The 23137-nt window shown below is 40.6% G+C and overlaps 1 protein-coding gene across 1 annotated transcript; it reads right to left on the reverse strand.

Annotated features, from left to right (window-relative positions):
• Positions 1 to 1276: 1276 nt before the first annotated feature.
• Positions 1277 to 20646, reverse strand: LOC138743532 (eukaryotic translation initiation factor 4E-1A-like). The gene is made up of 7 exons (XM_069899024.1): positions 20629 to 20646; positions 10485 to 10579; positions 9406 to 9501; positions 6344 to 6407; positions 5607 to 5720; positions 4384 to 4523; positions 1277 to 1431 (listed from the first exon to the last, which is right to left on the reverse strand). Exons 1-7 carry the CDS (start codon positions 20644 to 20646, stop codon positions 1317 to 1319), a joined length of 642 nt encoding a protein of 213 aa, XP_069755125.1. The 3' UTR covers positions 1277 to 1316.
• Positions 20647 to 23137: the final 2491 nt, after the last annotated feature.

Here is a 23137-nt window from a genome sequence, read left to right on the forward strand (position 1 = left end):
GTGGTGAGTCAAAGAAATTGCATCTGCTCTGGAGCCACATAATTAAAGTAAGAATTGTAAAAAAGACTTTTCAACCTTTCAGTAGCCATCATGTAGCCATCTATTCCTACCAACAATTCTATGCTTTCAATTTGGTACCTCTTAGATTTCATCCCCTCCCACCCCTACTCCTTTCCAAGAAAAACAAACCCAGCCTTTGAATCTCATTTTAGCCGAGACACTCATTATTGGATTTTTTTTTTGTATTGCTGTTTGTTCACATGTATTTTCTTGAGTAGAGTTGTTTTGTACCAGCAACGAGTAGAAACTCTGCCTGGAACACTCCATCCAAAGCAACATCCTGCTGAATCTTCTCTATGCCTAATGCAATGTAATCATATCCTTAAAATTGCGAGCTCTCCACTGGCCACCGTGACAGAGGTGCACCAAAGAAAAGGTACAAGGACTGCCTAAAGAAATCTCTTGGTGCCTGCCACATTGACCACCGCCAGTGGGCTGATATCGCCTTAAACCGTGCATCTTGGCGCCTCACAGTTTGGCGGGCAGCAACCTCCTTTGAAGAAGACCGCAGAGCCCACCTCACTGACAAGCCAAAGGAGGAAAAACCCAACACCCAACCCACCAATTTTCCCCTGCAGCCACTGCAACCGTGTCTGCCTGTCCCGCATCGGACTTGTCAGCCACAAACGAGCCTGCAGCTGACGTGGACTTCTTACCCCCTCCATAAATCTTCGTCCGCGAAGCCAAGCCAAAGATATCCTTAAAATTAGTTTAAAATTAACCCAAGGAAGCAAAGATCAGAAATAATGCTTTATTTCACCACCAATGTTTACACATTTGAAAAGTGGCAATTTAAATACTATACAATGATTTAAATCCATGTTTATTTTTTTTTAAATTGCAGCAAACAATGTATGCAAAATGAACAAGTCATGTATGTCATACTGGAGCTTGAAGGAAAATATTGTCTGCCATTACCTTCACAACATTAGAGAAACAGCAGATCAGTAGATCAAATTACTCAACTAGGGCTTGAAAATGAGCTGTTTGCAAAGAAAATATTTCATCAGGAGTATAATGTCTGTTTATTGGTCTGATATCAACTATACAAAAGAAAATTCAAAATTTCATAATTAAAAAACTTGTATACATTCATATTTAGCCCAAAATGACATGTATTATACATTTGAATGCAAACCAATTGCCAACATTAAAGCAAAATATAGCCATGGTTTTAGGTTTAATTTGGGAAAATCTGATAACATTATAGCTCCCAAAATTAATTTATACAATTCTATAGTTTGACAATAGAGTGCTTAAACAATGAATTTACTTTTAACTCCAAATGCACTCTTCGTAGCTGTATCTCCATGTGCTTGGTAACCAATTACAGCATTAACAGGAAGGCCAAGCCTTTCCTTGTAGGTTTTTCTGTGCAAAAGAAAAACAGGTGTAAAACATTTAGTTCTTTGCAAATTATAATTAAAATATGATTGAAAATATTGCATTGAAATGTTAAGCTAATTAAATTGCATTTTGAATAACTTGCTCTGCGATGAGCAACTATTCTTTCAATCACCTTGGCACTAAGTTAAGGAATTTCACACTAAGCTATTACCGTCACCTCTGAACAAAGCTTAGAATCATCCAACCTTGTCTTTTATGTTAACTCGAGTTAAACTTTCATGGTCAATGCACCTGTAGCATCTTGGGATGTTTTGGCTTATACTGCATAGAATTTTGTAAAATATTATCTTGGCCTGCTTTCACGACACAGCAAAGCAGGATACCCCCTCATCCTCACCTAGCATCCTCCCAGCCTCTGCGTCCAACAAATTATCCTCCATAATTTCCGTCACCTAAACATGATCCCAACACCAGACACATCTTCCCCTCCTTCTGTAGGGACCGATCCCTCCATGACTCCCTCATCCCTTCCCATTAATCACCCCTGCGGCTTCAGGAAGTGCCATGTGTACCCACACCTCCTCCCTCATCACCGTTCAGGCCCCCCCAAACAGTCCTTCCAAGTGAAGCAACACTTCACATGAATCTGCAGGAGTTATCTACTACATTTGGTGCTCCAGTTGTGACCTTCTCTATATCTGAGAGATTGCTTCACTGAGCAGCTTCCTGTCTGCATCAAATGACAAGGATCTCCCAGTGGCCAACCCTTTCAATTCTGCACCCCACTCTCATGCAGACATGTCCATCCATGGCCTCATAACTGTCAAACCAAGGCCATCCATAAATTGTCAAGGTAACATCCAATATTCGATCTGGCCACTCTCCAACCAGATGGCATCAACAGACCTCCTGTTTCTGCTAGCCTACTCCCCTGTTCTCTGTTCACTATCCTCATCTTTTTTTTCCTTTAGTTCTCCATCCCCTTTCCTCTCCCGTCACAAGCCACCCCACTCCCTCCCTTATCCACCTGTTACCTCCTACTTGTGGGACTTTGCTCCTCCCCCAATCATTTTGTTCAGGAACCTGCCCACATTTTGCATTGATACCTTGAAAAGTTTTAGCTTTTACCACGTTGATAAGCAGATGAGCAATTTTATTGAAATGGGAAGATGATTTGCCCCCTCCTCAGAGTGGTTATATGACATAATATCCTATTTATGTTTAGAGAAAATTAATACCAAAGATAGAGTTTCAATTTGTGAAATTGTAGGGCCCATTCTTACATTTTTATATAATTGGAAGAATGAGCAATTATTGTATGTTCTAGTTGTTTATTGTCTGTTCTCTGAGGGTCGTCAGTGGTTCTACATTATTGTTTTTTCTTTTATTAATTCAAAAAGTAGGCTTGATTAGTAGGGTTAGATTGGAGTTTTTTTTTCCCCTTTGTTTTATTCAAGTTAGTTCAACAAAAGGATTTAACATGGTTGCATAGATTATTTCAATTAAATTTCTGAGGTATTACAAACAGTTATTGATGTAGTTTTATCTACCTTTTTTCATTGGCTTTTTTCTTGCATGCTTACTTTATACAATTATGTAATTGTCAATTTTGCATTTATGCTTATATATTAAACTTTAAAATATTTTCAAAAGAAAGATAAAGTGCTCAGTCCTGAAATGTTGGTTCTGCATCTTTATCTTTGCTATACAAAGTACACTGTTTGACCTGCTGAGTTTCTCTAGCATAACATTTTTACTTCAATGACAGTGTCTGCAGATTTTTATGTTTTACTTCCAAATATTTATTGTCTGTTACTATCGAGGTTGGTAAATGAGTAGTTTATCAGGCCCATGTGCATTTGAAATGTTTCAGGGTGCTTAAAATACTTGAGTTTTTTTTTAATTAAATATTTAGCTTGATCAATTCCTACAACCACAGAGCAGGATGGTGGAAGGGAGAACGGCAGGCATTGTTAGTGATGTATCCGGTGGTACAACACTCAGTTCCTGGAACACAAATTCTGGTCACACCAGAGGTAAGAATGGAAGTTACAAGCAATTTTTACATTCTTCGAAGATTAACAAGATAGAACGGGAAAGAAATAGCTGTTGTTCACAAAAAATAAATTCCAGGAGTTATAATTGCCACCCTCCCCCACCCACCACCCCATTCCTTTTAGAAATAAAAGGTTAAAATCTTTCAGAAATCACATGGAATAAGAAAGAAATTGGACAAATGTGGCATGTGGAACCTGAAAAAAAAAAGAAGAATCATTTGAGAGGTGGTAAGTAAGTTTTATTCTGGTATTGAACACAAGAGATTACAATGGAAACAAAAAATAGAAAGAAAATCATGAATAATTGATAGTTGTTCTTCCTCCTTCCCCTCTCCCCCAAAAAAATTTTTGGATCTTTTATAACTCTATAATTAAAAATACAGGTATATTGAACATATTTTACTTTTTTCTCTCTCAACTTTTAGAAATCAAAATAGATCTCAAACTTGATGCAAACTAATAGAGCAAGGAGAAGGGCATTTTGCCCAATAAATGAATGTTAAAAATAAAAAAAATAAATTGTTGATAAGTCTCAGCACACCAGAGAGCATCTTTGGAAAGGGTCTTTGTCAGAACCCTTGATTAGTGTGTTGTGTATCATGAATTGTTAAATATCCTTAATTTGATATTTTCTTAGCAAACTCAATATAAAGTTTATCCAAAATAAAACTAATCATTTAAAATTATAATCTACTTTGCAATAGAGAGGCAAGTGAAGTGGTTATCTGCAACATCTTGAAGCAATGTTCAATTAATGTTTGATGTAAACTCAAAAATTAATAGCATAAACTTCATAATATGGGAAAGAACTAAATGACAGTTGTGATTCAGCCAACTGACATAAAGGCAAATAGTTGAACAAACTGCTCAGATTTTAAGGAAATTGTCAATGACTTAAAACTCAAAAGCACCAACTTACCCTATGTGCAAAACTGCTTCTTGGTTTTCAGTGTCACTGGTCCAAATTGCTATTTTATCTCCTTTAGCACGAACATTAATTACACCACCACAAACGTCTTTGCTATATTCATCAAAAGCTTCTCCAATAAGGCACAATAACTAACAAAATATTAAAAATCATTATAGTCCATTGTCTGCAGATAGTGGACTATCAGTTCAACTACTGTATACAGTATATATTCTCAATTTGATACAATTCACATAGATTTGAAATATCACAAAGTACTTTACAACTAATTAAACCAACTACTAGTAGGAAGCAACAATTAATTTGAATACATATCTCCCACAAAACAGCATTATGATCAAACCTCCACACGCCCACCCCACTGCAAATGCAATAAATTGCACAAATGATAATCTCCAAATTTCAAGAAGTTTCAACCAATATTTTTTAAGTGAAGATCAACTCATCACATGATGCAAGAGCAAAATAAATGGAATTTAATCAGGGATTCTCTCATTTTTAAAAGAAATTAGACATGACAATATAAATAATGGTGTTGCTTCATTAATTCATGTTCTGGACATGTCAGAGTAAAGAAATATTGGATTGAAGTATTTCAAACTTTCTCTGCACTTTTGAAAGTTAATTTTAAACCTAGTCCCTTAACTGTTTTATTTGGTATTGTTGGAGAGAGTGACATAAAACTTTCATGGCATCTGAACTGCATTAGCTTTTATTTCTTATGGTTCGATGGGCAGTATTTCTTAGATGGAGGGACATTACCCCACCTAATTATGCTCAATGGCTACATGACGTCACGTTTAAATTTAGAGAAGTTTAATGCTCAATTTCAAATTTTCAAAAACTGGGTACCTTTTCGAATTACCTTTATAATCTTTGATTTGTTATGAAGGTAGAACTGTTGATTAATGAGGTAATTTCTCACTGATAAGAATTCTGCCTTCTCTTTTGGCCAAAGAGCTGCTTTCTTGAAAGTGGGTTTAGATTTTCCTTTTTTTAAAATAATATCAATACAAGCTTTTTTTGATTAAAATGTGGGGTACCTTGGATGAAGTGATACAACTTTTAACATATATCCTTATGTACTCTATTGTTGGATGTGAAATTTCAATGTTAATAAAAATATTGAAAAAGACAATCTAAATAATAGCTTGGAGAGGTAAAGGTCACTTGGAGGCAACCTGTCCAAAAATGATCAGATAGATAGAACTCACTGTTTCAAGCCAGAATTTATCTAGTTCCAGCATCCTTTGCTGCTTTGACAGAGCAATTAACCATCTTCCACCAAGCTTGTTTCTGCTGTCCTCCCACATGGGTTCAATACCATCCTACAGAAGAGTACACAATTGATTGAAAACAACTTAATGGGGCTACTTTTAAAGATAAAATAGTAAAATCTTTGGAATTAAGCAACTTTTCAGATTTGGAACACCTCTTCGGTCATCACTCATTTGTAAATACCTCCTGCTAGATCGGAAAAGTTGCCAACACATTAAAGGACTCTCATCACATCCAATCATACACTTTTCCTTTTTCAGGCAAAAGAGGCACAAGTTTGAAAATGTGAATCTCCTGAATCAAGGAGTTTATTTCTTGCACTTTGTTTTAATATAGCATGACTCACTGTACAAGCATAGATTGACTTGCATTGCAAAACAAACTTTTTACTTTCTTAATGCACATTACAATGAACAAAACAATTCTCCCCAATAAATTTTTAAGATGTTGGGATAAAATTGTTTTGTTTGCTATTGAATTCATGAATGAATGTTATGAATTTTCTCTCCCAATTACAAAACATTCATGCTCATTTCCCCAACAGTTCACTTGATCTACATTCTTGACAAATGTGACTAGAGTGTAGACACGATACATAATGTATACAAAGTCTATGCCTTTTCCTTTGGAACCAGTACCAGGCTTTATTCAAGCAATATTAAAGTTTGCTGACCTTAAAGAGAGAATAGTCACAACCCGACATCAGCCTACTCGCAAGTTGAATATGATTGTACAATCTAATGAAACAAAGAAAGAAGTCATTTCAGGGATGAAACAAACTCCACTTGAACATTCACCTCATAAGAATGCCCTGCAAGAATAAATAAATAAGTAAACAAAGAATTATTAGGATCACAGTTAATTGTCCTTACCAAATGAACCTGAACTGAGCAGAAGTAATTTGAGAAAAGGGAAGAGTCAATATAGAAAATCAACTAGATAACATGAAAAGATAATAGAAAAAGGGGAAGAAAGCTATCAAGTAGCAAACATTGCAGAAAAAAATTAATATTTAAAAAGGATAATTGACAAAGATCACCACCACAATGTGATCAGGAGAAAGTCAATCAGCAGATTTGATTTGTGTAACTGACAGCCTAAAATTAGTGATCATAATTAGAAAAAATAGTCTTCATAAATATAGGCCAGTTAAATTATCAACCACTATCGTGCTAGAACTTGTGTACTCTGGAATGCAAATATTCCAATACCGATGTTGTCAATACAAACCAATATTCAGCAGCTCCACACACACACTATTTTCTTACTGAAAAGGATCACAACCATCTCCATTATATAGTCACATCCCTCTGTAATTAAATCATTACTAATTTATTCTTTCAAAGATGCATGACAACAACTCTTGGAAATTAATAAAGTGCCATGATCAGTGGCCACTTTTTTGTGTTGTAAATGATTTAGATTGCGGAATGAATGGTTTTGTCGCCAAGTTGGCAGAAGATAAAGATAGGTACGTAATGAGGAAGCAGAGGGACCTGGATTAGGAGAATGGGCAAAGAAGCAGCAAATTAAATGCAATGCTGGAAAGCATATGGTCATGCACTTTGGTCGAAGGAATAAAAGGGCAGACTATTATTTGGATGGGGACAAAATTCAGAGGTGGAAAGGGATTTGGGAGTTCTCATGCAGGATACCCTAAATGCTCACCTCCAGTTTGAGTCAGTGGTTGGGGTTGGGGGGGGGGGGGGCGGAGGGGGGAAGCAAATGCAATGTTAAGCAGTCAGATTTTGAGGAATAGGATACAGGAGGAGAGATGTGATGTTGAGATTTTACAAGGTAGAGGTGAGATTTCACGAAGTTCAGTGTAGAGTTTTAGGCTCCTTATTAAAGGATGTACTAGCGCTGGAGATGATTCAGAATAGATACATAATGAATGGATTAGTACATGAGGAATGTTTTTGCCTCTTGGAGTTCAGAAGAATAAAGGGGGGACCAAATAGAAGCATTTCAAATGTTGAAAGACCGGGACAGAGTCAATGTAGTTGTTTCCCATGGTAGGGGAGTCTAGGACAAGAGGGCATAATTTCAGGATTGAAGGGTAGCAACATAAAACAGATGTGAAGAAATTTATTTAGCCAAAGAGTGGTGAACCTCTGGAATTTGCCTGTTGGCAGCAGTGGAAGCCAAGTCGTTGAGTGCGTTTAAGGCTGAGATTGATAGATATCTGAATAGTCAGGGCATCAAATGTTAGAGAGAGAAAGCAGGATAGTAGACCTAAGTGGGAGAATAGAATAGTTCATGTTGAAAAGGAAGAGCAGACTTGATGGGTCGAACAACCTACTTCTGCTCCAGTCTCTTCTAGTATTATGTTTGCCTTTACTCATGAAAAACCAATAGAGAAAGAAAATTATGCCAAATTTGATATCCCAATATCAAATGTTACTACAGTTCTCACAGACTAGGCTACAAACAAAAACTCAATTTCAAATGAATTTAAAACCCAATCCAAGCTGACTTAAAATTCATATGGTTTATATTCATTGCAAATTATTAATCAAGGATTTATTTCAGGTGACATAGATGGGTCCCTTCAGGGCCACAATTGAAATTACAGCAATCCTCAGGCAAGTACCAAGGCATTTGTTTCTCTTGACCTACTCCTGCAATGTCCACACCTTTTGTTTGAAACTTCTCAGAAACAAGTCCATCAGATGTTGTATTACAGTAAACCTCTGGTATCTGGCACCTATTGGTAGATGCCAGATAAGTGTATTTTCCAGTTGTTTGAGACTTAGTCTTACAATGCCCTTCTCAAGTTTATCTGCTACCTTATAATCTGCTGATTTCTGTTCACCAAACAAAGCCAATATATGGAACTTTTATAATCTTGAATCCACCAAGCCAGTCATTTGAAAAAGAATACTGTGCCTCTATATTCATCTTCTCAAGGAACTCCTTTCCATTTCTGATATGCAACCCCCTACCGACCTTTTCAAATTAAACTATACAAAAAGAGCCTGGTCAAGATAGTCCATCTGTGACATCGTCGGTATCAGACTTCATAAAACTGCTTAATTTTCCTCCCTAAGCACTGCAAGAATTTCATTTTTCCAGTCTCTTTCATATCTCCATCTTCACATTTACACCTGCCTTCTTGTTTTTCCTCACTTTTTAATTTTAAAATAGACAAACAGCATGTTAACAGGCTTTTTTGGCCCACAAGTCTGTGCTGCCCAATTTACACCTAACTGACCTACATCTCTGGTAGGTTTTGAACTGTGGGAGGAAACCTGAGCCCCCAGGAGAATGTACAAACTCATTATAGGCAGCTCTGGATTCGAACCTTGGTCCCAATCACTGGCACTGTAAAGGTGTTGCACTAACCACTACACCAACCATGTTGCCCAATGTGCTGCAAAATGGAATCTTTTTGTTTAAGTTGGTCATTTGGCAGGACCTGGTTGCAGGTGTTGCCTGGCACACAAGTGGTGGATTGGCAAACCAAGAGTGAGGCATTCCAATTTTAAACATGTATTTTTTTAATCTTACTTACTTATTTTAAGTTTTATTTATTTTCATCTATTTTTTTCCGCCGGTTGCTTGAATTCTGGATACCAGAATCTTTATTAGCCAACAAGCTGCTTCAACTAATTAATCAATCATCACGAAAAGACAAGTTTCATCCACATGTTAAAAGCTGCCAAATAGCTCAAAATGTATGCAAGTATTTTTCATTTTGCAAACATTGTTCGATATATAAAATGGAATACATACGCCCAAAAATCCTCCACAGTGTCAAATTTAGTAACAAGACGAAGATTTGCCTGCCAGGGTTTGCTTTTATCATTTTTAAAAAACCAGAGGGTCCACCTGTATTTGGAACAAGTAAACAAAATATGCAGAAATTGAAAACTCCAAATGTATCACTAATCAATACTTCAGAATAAATTATGTCAAAATATTTCAACTGCAAACAAAATGTCATCTTGCAGTACCACTAACAACAATGCAATCAACATTCCAACAAAATACAGGAGTATTAAACAATGTGAACAAGAAAGCTACATTAAATGGGCATGACTGTTGGTTCAATTGAAAAATCCCTGCTCAAAAGAGATCAGAAAATTGGTAGCATCTGTATGGAGATATAATCATATCATATAATTTGCTTTAACGACAGAATTACGATCATAAAAAAACTTGATTCCAAGTTGACAACATTTGGCCCAGATAATTTCTCTCCCAAAATTAAATGCACACAATTCATCTGCTGGCAACATAAAATGACAAGTATTCTCTAGTTTAGAGTTGTTCATGGAGCATGGCCACATTCAGAATACAATTCCAGAGATGAATGTCATTATCTGTCATGGTAGAACAACAATACAGAAGGTCCAAAAGAAGTTAATTCAAGTGATTCAGTTTTGATGCACCCAATTATCATAACAGCTTGCTTTTTTAAAAAAATGTTAATTGGGATACTCAAAAATAAATTAAAGCATCATAATTTGTGCAGTTTTTTTTAAAAAAAGATGCCAAGAAGCGTCAATGAAATAGAAAATCATGCAAAATACAAGTGTTGCTAATCACTGCGGAACTGATCCAGGGGGAGGGAAGGGGGAAAATCTCATGCATTTCTTCCAAGGCTATTAGGTGGATAATACTTTATTTAAGTTTACTTTTGAAGGCCTATCTAGCTTGCAATCATGGAACAATAACAAACATATATCCACATTTCAGAAGTGAAACAAACTTAACTATAAAAGTTTTTTGTTTTATAAAGTGGTAAACTTCATTTCCCTCCATTTGATTAACATTCAAGTTGACAACAATCATAACTGGAAATATATTACCTGTTCTGTAAAGGATGTTTCAAATGGGGCTGAAGAGAGAGTTGCTCCTTCCTCGGAGACTTTGGTTTTTTTGAATCTTGAATTTTCATGTGAACCTTAAAAATTTAAGTACATTTATCATATAATTTGCACCTCAATCTTGCAAAAACAAAATTGATAATTTGTCAGAAAATCTGTATTAAATTAAAATTCTGTAATACCTGACCAAAAAAAACTGCCAGAGAAGTTAAAAAAAAACACCACAGAACGATTGGACATAGACCATTATCAAGACCACCTAGTCTGGAACCACCATCACCAGAAGTATGGAGTGGGGATGGGGGGAAAGGAGGCATCATTATATGTAAATTTAATGAGATGAAAAGTACAAATATTGATGCAAAAATAACAGGTTGGAAACTGTGCATCTTGTGGCAAGACACTTATAATATAACTCCCCAAAACTCTTCCACCACCTAAACGCATGGGTCAGGGGTACAGCACTTTCCATCCACCAAGATGAGTGTAACCCTACAGCATTTAGAAACACGATACTATCTAGGATAAAGCAACCTACTCAATCAACTATTACTTTATTTTCATCTATCACTAGCCTCCAATAATAGTTCCTCTACAAAATATTGTGCAGCTATTGATCGAGACTCCATTGCCAATTGAGAACAAAGCAGTTGACATAGGAATACAACCACTACCAAGTCACTCACTATCCCAACTCTTATTGTCATTCCTACACAATATATGAATACTTAGCTATCATAACTGGGTGTGCTTTTTCCAGAAGCAATCTCATCACTTTTTAAAGACTAAAATTAGGGTCAGTACCACCAAGGTTTGCTGGAGCTGTTAAGGTGGGTTTAAACTTGTTTGGCAGGGGGGTGGGAATCAGAATGCATTTGCAGAGATTAGGGTAGAAGGACAAAAGCATGAAGCTAAGCGTTCTGAGTCAGTGAAGGACAGGCAGGGGACAAAACACAAATGTAGCCAGTTAGGGGGGTTGTAATGTGTCTATTTCAACACTAGGAGTATTAGGAATAAAAGGGATGAACTTAGAGCATGTATCGGTACCTGGAACTATGATGTGGCTATTACAGAAGCTTGGCTGGAGGTTGGGCATGATTGGCTGATGCAGATACCGGAGTTTAGGGGTTTTAAAAAAATAGGATTGGGGGTAGAAAAGGGAAGGAGTAGCATCGCTAGTCAGGAATAGCATCACAGCTATAGAAAGTGAGGATGCTACAGAGGGATTGTCCACTGAGTCAGTGTGGGTTGAAGTAAGAAGCGAGCTATCACTGTGCTGCAAGTAATCAAAGGGCCCCAAATAGCCCTCGGGACAGAGGAGCAGATAAGCAGTCAGATCTTGGAATAGTGCAGGAAATACAGGGTTGAAGTTATGGGTGATTTCAACTTCCCTAATATTGACTTGTACCTCCTGACTGAAAGATGGATGGATGGAGCTGAATTTGTCAGGCATGTTCAAGAAGGATTCCTGACACAGTATTTGGACTGGCCAACAAGAGGAGAGGCCACACTGGATCTGGTCTGTGGAATGAACCTGGACAGGTGGCAGACCTCTTTGTGGTGGAGCACTTTGGTGAGAGTGACCACAACTCCCTAAGCTTCAGTGTAGCTATGGTAAAAGGATAAAACAGACAAAATAGAAAAGTGTTTGAGTGGTGAAGGGCTCATTGTGAATGGATGAGGCAGGAACTAGCAAGAGTAAATTGGAAACATTTTCAAGGGTGAAAACAAGTAATGTGGAGAAAGTTGAGGGACCACTTGTGCTAGGTTCAGGATAGATTTGCCCCACTGGGACAAAAAGATGGTAGAAAAAAAGGGAACTATGGCTGACTATTGAGGGGGAAGAAAGAAGCACCTATTGAGGGGGAAGAAAGAAGCACCTATTGAGGGGGAAGAAAGAAGCACCTATTGAGGGGGAAGAAAGAAGCACCTATTGAGGGGGAAGAAAGAAGCACCTATTGAGGGGGAAGAAAGAAGCACCTATTGAGGGGGAAGAAAGAAGCACCTATTGAGGGGGAAGAAAGAAGCACCTATTGAGGGGGAAGAAAGAAGCACCTATTGAGGGGGAAGAAAGAAGCACCTATTGAGGGGGAAGAAAGAAGCACCTATTGAGGGGGAAGAAAGAAGCACCTATTGAGGGGGAAGAAAGAAGCACCTATTGAGGGGGAAGAAAGAAGCACCTATTGAGGGGGAAGAAAGAAGCACCTATTGAGGGGGAAGAAAGAAGCACCTATTGAGGGGGAAGAAAGAAGCACCTATTGAGGGGGAAGAAAGAAGCACCTATTGAGGGGGAAGAAAGAAGCACCTATTGAGGGGGAAGAAAGAAGCACCTATTGAGGGGGAAGAAAGAAGCACCTATTGAGGGGGAAGAAAGAAGCACCTATTGAGGGGGAAGAAAGAAGCACCTATTGAGGGGGAAGAAAGAAGCACCTATTGAGGGGGAAGAAAGAAGCACCTATTGAGGGGGAAGAAAGAAGCACCTATTGAGGGGGAAGAAAGAAGCACCTATTGAGGGGGAAGAAAGAAGCACCTATTGAGGGGGAAGAAAGAAGCACCTATTGAGGGGGAAGAAAGAAGCACCTATTGAGGGGGAAGAAAGAAGCACCTATTGAGGGGGAAGAAAGAAGCACCTATTGAGGGGGAAGAAAGAAGCACCTATTGAGGGGGAAGAAAGAAGCACCTATTGAGGGGGAAGAAAGAAGCACCTATTGAGGGGGAAGAAAGAAGCACCTATTGAGGGGGAAGAAAGAAGCACCTATTGAGGGGGAAGAAAGAAGCACCTATTGAGGGGGAAGAAAGAAGCACCTATTGAGGGGGAAGAAAGAAGCACCTATTGAGGGGGAAGAAAGAAGCACCTATTGAGGGGGAAGAAAGAAGCACCTATTGAGGGGGAAGAAAGAAGCACCTATTGAGGGGGAAGAAAGAAGCACCTATTGAGGGGGAAGAAAGAAGCACCTATTGAGGGGGAAGAAAGAAGCACCTATTGAGGGGGAAGAAAGAAGCACCTATTGAGGGGGAAGAAAGAAGCACCTATTGAGGGGGAAGAAAGAAGCACCTATTGAGGGGGAAGAAAGAAGCACCTATTGAGGGGGAAGAAAGAAGCACCTATTGAGGGGGAAGAAAGAAGCACCTATTGAGGGGGAAGAAAGAAGCACCTATTGAGGGGGAAGAAAGAAGCACCTATTGAGGGGGAAGAAAGAAGCACCTATTGAGGGGGAAGAAAGAAGCACCTATTGAGGGGGAAGAAAGAAGCACCTATTGAGGGGGAAGAAAGAAGCACCTATTGAGGGGGAAGAAAGAAGCACCTATTGAGGGGGAAGAAAGAAGCACCTATTGAGGGGGAAGAAAGAAGCACCTATTGAGGGGGAAGAAAGAAGCACCTATTGAGGGGGAAGAAAGAAGCACCTATTGAGGGGGAAGAAAGAAGCACCTATTGAGGGGGAAGAAAGAAGCACCTATTGAGGGGGAAGAAAGAAGCACCTATTGAGGGGGAAGAAAGAAGCACCTATTGAGGGGGAAGAAAGAAGCACCTATTGAGGGGGAAGAAAGAAGCACCTATTGAGGGGGAAGAAAGAAGCACCTATTGAGGGGGAAGAAAGAAGCACCTATTGAGGGGGAAGAAAGAAGCACCTATTGAGGGGGAAGAAAGAAGCACCTATTGAGGGGGAAGAAAGAAGCACCTATTGAGGGGGAAGAAAGAAGCACCTATTGAGGGGGAAGAAAGAAGCACCTATTGAGGGGGAAGAAAGAAGCACCTATTGAGGGGGAAGAAAGAAGCACCTATTGAGGGGGAAGAAAGAAGCACCTATTGAGGGGGAAGAAAGAAGCACCTATTGAGGGGGAAGAAAGAAGCACCTATTGAGGGGGAAGAAAGAAGCACCTATTGAGGGGGAAGAAAGAAGCACCTATTGAGGGGGAAGAAAGAAGCACCTATTGAGGGGGAAGAAAGAAGCACCTATTGAGGGGGAAGAATGAAGCACCTATTGAGGGGGAAGAATGAAGCACCTATTGAGGGGGAAGAATGAAGCACCTATTGAGGGGGAAGAATGAAGCACCTATTGAGGGGGAAGAATGAAGCACCTATTGAGGGGGAAGAATGAAGCACCTATTGAGGGGGAAGAATGAAGCACCTATTGAGGGGGAAGAATGAAGCACCTATTGAGGGGGAAGAATGAAGCACCTATTGAGGGGGAAGAATGAAGCACCTATTGAGGGGGAAGAATGAAGCACCTATTGAGGGGGAAGAATGAAGCACCTATTGAGGGGGAAGAATGAAGCACCTATTGAGGGGGAAGAATGAAGCACCTATTGAGGGGGAAGAATGAAGCACCTATTGAGGGGGAAGAATGAAGCACCTATTGAGGGGGAAGAATGAAGCACCTATTGAGGGGGAAGAATGAAGCACCTATTGAGGGGGAAGAATGAAGCACCTATTGAGGGGGAAGAATGAAGCACCTATTGAGGGGGAAGAATGAAGCACCTATTGAGGGGGAAGAATGAAGCACCTATTGAGGGGGAAGAATGAAGCACCTATTGAGGGGGAAGAATGAAGCACCTATTGAGGGGGAAGAATGAAGCACCTATTGAGGGGGAAGAATGAAGCACCTATTGAGGGGGAAGAATGAAGCACCTATTGAGGGGGAAGAATGAAGCACCTATTGAGGGGGAAGAATGAAGCACCTATTGAGGGGGAAGAATGAAGCACCTATTGAGGGGGAAGAATGAAGCACCTATTGAGGGGGAAGAATGAAGCACCTATTGAGGGGGAAGAATGAAGCACCTATTGAGGGGGAAGAATGAAGCACCTATTGAGGGGGAAGAATGAAGCACCTATTGAGGGGGAAGAATGAAGCACCTATTGAGGGGGAAGAATGAAGCACCTATTGAGGGGGAAGAATGAAGCACCTATTGAGGGGGAAGAATGAAGCACCTATTGAGGGGGAAGAATGAAGCACCTATTGAGGGGGAAGAATGAAGCACCTATTGAGGGGGAAGAATGAAGCACCTATTGAGGGGGAAGAATGAAGCACCTATTGAGGGGGAAGAATGAAGCACCTATTGAGGGGGAAGAATGAAGCACCTATTGAGGGGGAAGAATGAAGCACCTATTGAGGGGGAAGAATGAAGCACCTATTGAGGGGGAAGAATGAAGCACCTATTGAGGGGGAAGAATGAAGCACCTATTGAGGGGGAAGAATGAAGCACCTATTGAGGGGGAAGAATGAAGCACCTATTGAGGGGGAAGAATGAAGCACCTATTGAGGGGGAAGAATGAAGCACCTATTGAGGGGGAAGAATGAAGCACCTATTGAGGGGGAAGAATGAAGCACCTATTGAGGGGGAAGAATGAAGCACCTATTGAGGGGGAAGAATGAAGCACCTATTGAGGGGGAAGAATGAAGCACCTATTGAGGGGGAAGAATGAAGCACCTATTGAGGGGGAAGAATGAAGCACCTATTGAGGGGGAAGAATGAAGCACCTATTGAGGGGGAAGAATGAAGCACCTATTGAGGGGGAAGAATGAAGCACCTATTGAGGGGGAAGAATGAAGCACCTATTGAGGGGGAAGAATGAAGCACCTATTGAGGGGGAAGAATGAAGCACCTATTGAGGGGGAAGAATGAAGCACCTATTGAGGGGGAAGAATGAAGCACCTATTGAGGGGGAAGAATGAAGCACCTATTGAGGGGGAAGAATGAAGCACCTATTGAGGGGGAAGAATGAAGCACCTATTGAGGGGGAAGAATGAAGCACCTATTGAGGGGGAAGAATGAAGCACCTATTGAGGGGGAAGAATGAAGCACCTATTGAGGGGGAAGAATGAAGCACCTATTGAGGGGGAAGAATGAAGCACCTATTGAGGGGGAAGAATGAAGCACCTATTGAGGGGGAAGAATGAAGCACCTATTGAGGGGGAAGAATGAAGCACCTATTGAGGGGGAAGAATGAAGCACCTATTGAGGGGGAAGAATGAAGCACCTATTGAGGGGGAAGAATGAAGCACCTATTGAGGGGGAAGAATGAAGCACCTATTGAGGGGGAAGAATGAAGCACCTATTGAGGGGGAAGAATGAAGCACCTATTGAGGGGGAAGAATGAAGCACCTATTGAGGGGGAAGAATGAAGCACCTATTGAGGGGGAAGAATGAAGCACCTATTGAGGGGGAAGAATGAAGCACCTATTGAGGGGGAAGAATGAAGCACCTATTGAGGGGGAAGAATGAAGCACCTATTGAGGGGGAAGAATGAAGCACCTATTGAGGGGGAAGAATGAAGCACCTATTGAGGGGGAAGAATGAAGCACCTATTGAGGGGGAAGAATGAAGCACCTATTGAGGGGGAAGAATGAAGCACCTATTGAGGGGGAAGAATGAAGCACCTATTGAGGGGGAAGAATGAAGCACCTATTGAGGGGGAAGAATGAAGCACCTATTGAGGGGGAAGAATGAAGCACCTATTGAGGGGGAAGAATGAAGCACCTATTGAGGGGGAAGAATGAAGCACCTATTGAGGGGGAAGAATGAAGCACCTATTGAGGGGGAAGAAAGAAGCACCTATTGAGGGGGAAGAAAGAAGCACCTATTGAGGGGGAAGAAAGAAGCACCTATTGAGGGGGAAGAAAGAAGCACCTATTGAGGGGGAAGAAAGAAGCACCTATTGAGGGGGAAGAAAGAAGCACCTATTGAGGGGGAAGAAAGAAGCACCTATTGAGGGGGAAGAAAGAAGCACCTATTGAGGGGGAAGAAAGAAGCACCTATTGAGGGGGAAGAAAGAAGCACCTATTGAGGGGGAAGAAAGAAGCACCTATTGAGGGGGAAGAAAGAAGCACCTATTGAGGGGGAAGAAAGAAGCACCTATTGAGGGGGAAGAAAGAAGCACCTATTGAGGGGGAAGAAAGAAGCACCTATTGAGGGGGAAGAAAGAAGCACCTATTGAGGGGGAAGAAAGAAGCACCTATTGAGGGGGAAGAAAGAAGCACCTATTGAGGGGGAAGAAAGAAGCACCTATTGAGGGGGAAGAAAGAAGCACCTATTGAGGGGGAAGAAAGAAGCACCTATTGAGGGGGAAGAAAGAAGCACCTATTGAGGGGGAAGAAAGAAGCACCTATTGAGGGGGAAGAAAGAAGCACCTATTGAGGGGGAAGAAAGAAGCACCTATTGAGGGGGAAGAAAGAAGCACCTATTGAGGGGGAAGAAAGAAGCACCTATTGAGGGGGAAGAAAGAAGCACCTATTGAGGGGGAAGAAAGAAGCACCTATTGAGGGGGAAGAAAGAAGCACCTATTGAGGGGGAAGAAAGAAGCACCTATTGAGGGGGAAGAAAGAAGCACCTATTGAGGGGGAAGAAAGAAGCACCTATTGAGGGGGAAGAAAGAAGCACCTATTGAGGGGGAAGAAAGAAGCACCTATTGAGGGGGAAGAAAGAAGCACCTATTGAGGGGGAAGAAAGAAGCACCTATTGAGGGGGAAGAAAGAAGCACCTATTGAGGGGGAAGAAAGAAGCACCTATTGAGGGGGAAGAAAGAAGCACCTATTGAGGGGGAAGAAAGAAGCACCTATATAGGATGCAGGAAATGCTCATGAAAAATACCTAGTTGCCAGGAAGGATATTAAGAAAGGACTTCGGAGAGCTTGAAGGGGGCATGAGAATCCTTGGCATGTAGGATTAAGAAAAATCCCCAAGGCGTTCTATACATGTGTGAAGAAGAAAAGGATAAGAAGGAGGGTGTGGCGGCTAAAGGAGTTGAAATATGCGGTTGGTGAGGTCCTAAATGAATACTTTGCTTCAGTGTTCACTCAAAAAAAAAAATAAAGGACCTTGATCTGGATGAGGTTGAAAATGGAACAGGCCCATGTGCTGGACAATGTGGAGATTAAGGAAAAGGAAGTGTTGGATCTTCTTAAAAACAAGATTGACAAGTCCCCATTGCCGGATGCAATATACCCCAGATTGCTGTAAGAGATAGTAGCAATGATCTTCGAATCTTCTTTGGCCACAGGTGAAGAGACGGAGGATTGGAAAATGGCAAATGTAGTCCCTTGTTTAAAAATGGTAATAGGTAGAATCCTGGGAATCATAGAGTGGGGAGTCTAATGTCTGTGGGGTGCAAACTATAGGAGAGGATTCTTAAGGATAGGATCTATGAGCATCTTGAGATGTAGTCTACTGAAGGATAGTCAGCATGTCTTTATGAAAGAAGGGTCATGCCTATGAAGCCTAATTGAGTTATTTTGAGGCAGCAACAAAAGAAATTGATGAGAGTAGGGAAGTACATGTGGTCTACATGGATTATTGCAAGGTAATTAACAAGGTCCTCCACGAGAGACTCATCCAGAAAGTCATGAAACCTTCACTGTACAGATTTTTTTTTTTTTTTATAAATTGGCTTACATGTAGAAAACAGAGAGCGGTCGTAGATGGAAAGTTATTCTTCCTGGAGTTCATCGACTACTGGAGTATCTCAGGGATCTCTTCTGGGACTCCTGCTCTTTGTGATTTTATAAATAAATAAATGATGGGTCAATAAGTTTGTGATGGCACAAAGGTTGGAGGAGTTGTGGATGGAGCTGAACGTTGTTGAAGTTTGCAAGAGAATAGAGACAGGATGCAGAGATGGCAGATGGATTTCAAGCCAGACAAATTTGAGGTGATGCATTTTGGCAGGACTAACCATAAGATGGAGTAACAGGGTTAATGGTCGATTACTTAAGACTGTGGCTGAACAGAGTGACCCTGGGGCGCAAATCCATACATCCCTCAAGGTCGCCACACAGCTTGATAGGATAGGCAAGAAGGCCTATAAGATGCTGGGCTTCATTAATAAGAGTATTTGGGTTCAGGAGCAAAGAGGTCATCTTGTGACTGCACAAATCTCTAGTGAGACCACACTTGGAATATTGTGTTCAGTTCTGGTCACCTCATTATAGGAAGGATGTGGAAGCCATGGAGAGGGTGCAGAAGAGATTTACCTGGATTGGAAAACCAATTTTGTGAGGAAAGTTTAGTAGAGAAGGGACGTAGAAGAATGAGAGGCGACTTAGAGGCCTATGAGAGGCAGAGATAAGGTTGGCAGCCAGTGCCAGTTTCCCAGGGGAAGAATGGCAAACACATGTACAAAGTGAAGGGAGGGAAGTTTAGGAGAGACAGCACATGAACACTTGTGGGTGCTTGGAATGCCTTGCAGTGATGGTGATGGAGGGTGAAACATTGAGGACATTTAAGGTCCATGGATGAAGAAAAAAAGAGGGTTATGGATAGGGTGGGCTTAATTTTGTTTTTGGGGGAATATATGGGTTGGCACAACATTGCTGTAGTGTTCTAAACAGGAAACAACTTAGAATTTGAGACACAATCCACAAACTATTATGTTCACGAAATAATAAAATGCCATGAATTTAAATTGACAGAAAAAAAAACAGTTCTACGGGATATAAATGCGTATGCATTTATTTGGACGTGACTGAATTAATTTAGTCTTCCCGCTGATATGGCCTTCCCTGAAATTATTTAAATCTTTCATTTCTTTCAACCCCCCCCACCACCACCACTCTTCGCAAATTCAAACAAGGCGGTATTTGCAACACAAATCCAGTCCCGCAGCCTCAACACAAATCACGAGGTCGGAAGACAAGAATGGGACTTTCTTTACTCGAACCATTGCCTTGCAGATTCATACCATCTCGCCTTTCCAAAGAAAGGGATTATATAAAAAAAGTACTTTGCGATCACATTTTGAATTCGGCTGAACTTTACGCGAAAATTAAAACGCATTTCGAGCTACTTTACAACATGAAATGTTGCATTCAAATATCCAGTTCGCGTCGGGCTCAGGTGCAGGGCAAAACAGGCAGCTGATTCAACCCACGACCAAACGTCTTCATTAAAAAATCTCTGTGAAAGAGCAAATATCAAAAACTGCGCTAGAAAGTTACATTTTCTAACGAGAAACTATTTCTCCAATGTGCTTATCTCCAGCCAGAATGCAACATGGTCCAACAAATTAAATAAAGAAAGCTACGTCAACCACTTTCTCAGCTCTTTATAAAATTCCAAGCTGTTTTTTTTCCATCTCACGCCCACCGACTTGCAATTTTTATTTCTTTTCTCCATTCCCAAACTCACTTACCGGCTGTGCTACCGCCATACTGAGGTATGAAGCGTCCAAACCATCTAATCAATCTCCATTTAAGGAGTTAATTGATCGTTGTTCGAGATCCTGTGCCAACCAGATTGGTTATTTGGACCGATACAAACCTCAAACTGCACAATAAATAAGTCACGGTAAATATTCAGAAGTTTTATTTTATTTCCGCGTTTTAGGGGAAATCCAAGTCCGAAGTGGAGTTTTCTCGTTGTTTTGCAATGTATTTTTAAAACATCTTTTTGAAGTTAGCTCACACAAATTCTTTCCAAACTGTCAAGAAATTGCAACGACATGAGCTGTTAAAAGGGGGCTGAGCAAGAGTTCAGACAATAAAGGTTAACCATTTTCTTCCAAATACAAAATTTGATTTAATCGTGCACGCTGCGTTCATAACCGATTTTACTTCAATTGTATGACCAATGTTTAAATGTACAGTATGATGTTATTCACGCTGATTGCCATGTGCCATGCTGATGTACATTAGAAGAATGTACATCCTTTAACAAGCAGCGGTAATTGAACATCAGTTTTGTTCATGTAGCATCATTTCCTTAACTCGGTGTGGCGGATACATATTCAGAGAACATGCATCCCCGACCAAGCCAGACAGAAATGCATGCACACACTACCGATCACTTGGCGATAGCTTGGAGATCCATTTCTACCACGTGTTAATAGGGAAAAATACAAATATTGAACAAATTCGGGCGACCAAGCAGGATCTGTGAACTGAGCTTCCAACCCTCGAATTACCTTTAATGTCTGCCTCCAAGTCATTTCAGATTTATTGTCGGAGTACATACATGCCATCACAGGTGGTGGTGATGACTGGTACCATCAAGATATTTAAAAGATTCTTATATAGGCACATGAATGTAAGAAATGTGAGGGAAGAAAGGGTTAGACTGATGTGGAGTAGCTTTATATTGATCAGAACAACATCATGGGTTGAAGGGACTGTACTGTATTATTCAGTGTTCTTCCAAGATGACTGTCATTTCAACTACACTCAATGCAACATAGTGCCTAATGGATCAAGCCCCAGATCCTGTTCTAAGTTCTGTAACTCTCCACCAACAGCGAAGTTCACAGCTCTCACAATCAGGATCAGGTTTATTGTCATGAACATGTGTTGTGAAATGTGTTGTTTTGTGGCAGCAGTATTGTGCATTACAGGTGCAAAATGGTTATAAATTACCTTTCAGTAAATTCAATAAATAAACAATTCGTGCAATAAAGAGAAAAAAAGAAGTGAGGTAGTATCTGTGGTTCATTGTCCTGAAATCCGATGGTGGATGGGAAGAAGTTGTTTTTGAAATGTTAGGTGTTCATCTTCAGGCGCATCTACTTCCTTCCTGATGGTAGCAGTGTGTGGCGAGGGTCCTTGAGGATAGTGGTTGCTTTCTCATGACATCACCTTTTGTAGATTTCCTTGATGGAGTGGGGTCTGATGCCTGTGATACTACATGACAAGTTCCCAGCCCTCTGTAGCCTTTTCTGTCCTATGGGCAAACAGTGGTGCAACCAGTCTGAATGCTCTCCACAGTACACCTGTAGAAGTTTGCAACTTTTAGGTGACATACCAAATCTCCTCACACACCTCATGGAATATAGCTGCTGGCGTGCCTTCTTCATGATTGCATCAACAGAATAGATCTTCAGAGATGTAGGGACCCAGGAATTTGTTCTTTACCCTCTCCACTGCTGCTATCTCAAACTCCTTTTAGTTCGTAGCTTTCTGATAATTTTGTTTGCCTTTTCTTTCTCCTCCCCTTTCCTGTCTTTCCAGTTCTCCCCTCCCTTCCCCTTTACCCACCCAGCCATCCCTCTACCCCCTCATTGCCGCTGTCCCCTCGCTCCTTTCTGCCACCCCCATTTTTTTTGGATGCCTGCCATCATTCTCCCATTCCTTGATGAAGAGCTTAAGCCCAAAATGTCGGTTATATATTTTTACCTTTGGTACATAAAGGACACAATTTGCCCTACTGAGCTTCTTCAGAATTTTGTGTTTTTACTTCAACCATGTCTACAGATTTTCATGGTTCCTAGGTTATTTGGCCACCGTAAATTGCTCCAAATGTGTAGGTAGGAGAATCAGGATGTTCTATATGGCCATGAGTGAGTGAATGGACTATGGGCAAACATGCAGAGCAATGGAATTGATGTAATTGCTCTGAGAGTCAATATAGACTCAATGGGCCACATATATAACTCTCACATAAGGAAATATATAAAACATTGTTGGTAGAGAGTTACAGAACTTAGACCCAGCAGGATCTCGGGCTTGATCCATTAGGCACTATGATGCATTAGGCACTAAATTGCAGTCATCCAGGAAGAACACTGAAAAGCTAGTCCACATCAGTCTAACCCTTTCCTCCCTCACGTTCTTACTACCGCCATTTTCTTACATTCATGAACCTATATAAGAGTCTTTTAAATGTCTTGATGGTACCAGTCATCACCACTAACCCAGCAATGTGTTCCAGGC

Source organism: Narcine bancroftii, chromosome 9 (assembly GCF_036971445.1).
Source record: "Narcine bancroftii isolate sNarBan1 chromosome 9, sNarBan1.hap1, whole genome shotgun sequence".
NCBI lineage: Eukaryota > Metazoa > Chordata > Chondrichthyes > Torpediniformes > Narcinidae > Narcine > Narcine bancroftii.

Excerpts from the sequence above, each read along its gene's own strand:
- LOC138743532 (XM_069899024.1), bottom strand. Across the intron at positions 4,524-5,606 it reads ATAAATTCTGGCTTGAAACA|TTATTGTGCCTTATTGGAGA; the intron begins GTGAGTTCTATC and ends ATATTTTGTTAG. Across the intron at positions 1,432-4,383 it reads GAAGCAGTTTTGCACATAGG|AAAAACCTACAAGGAAAGGC; the intron begins GTAAGTTGGTGC and ends TCTTTTGCACAG.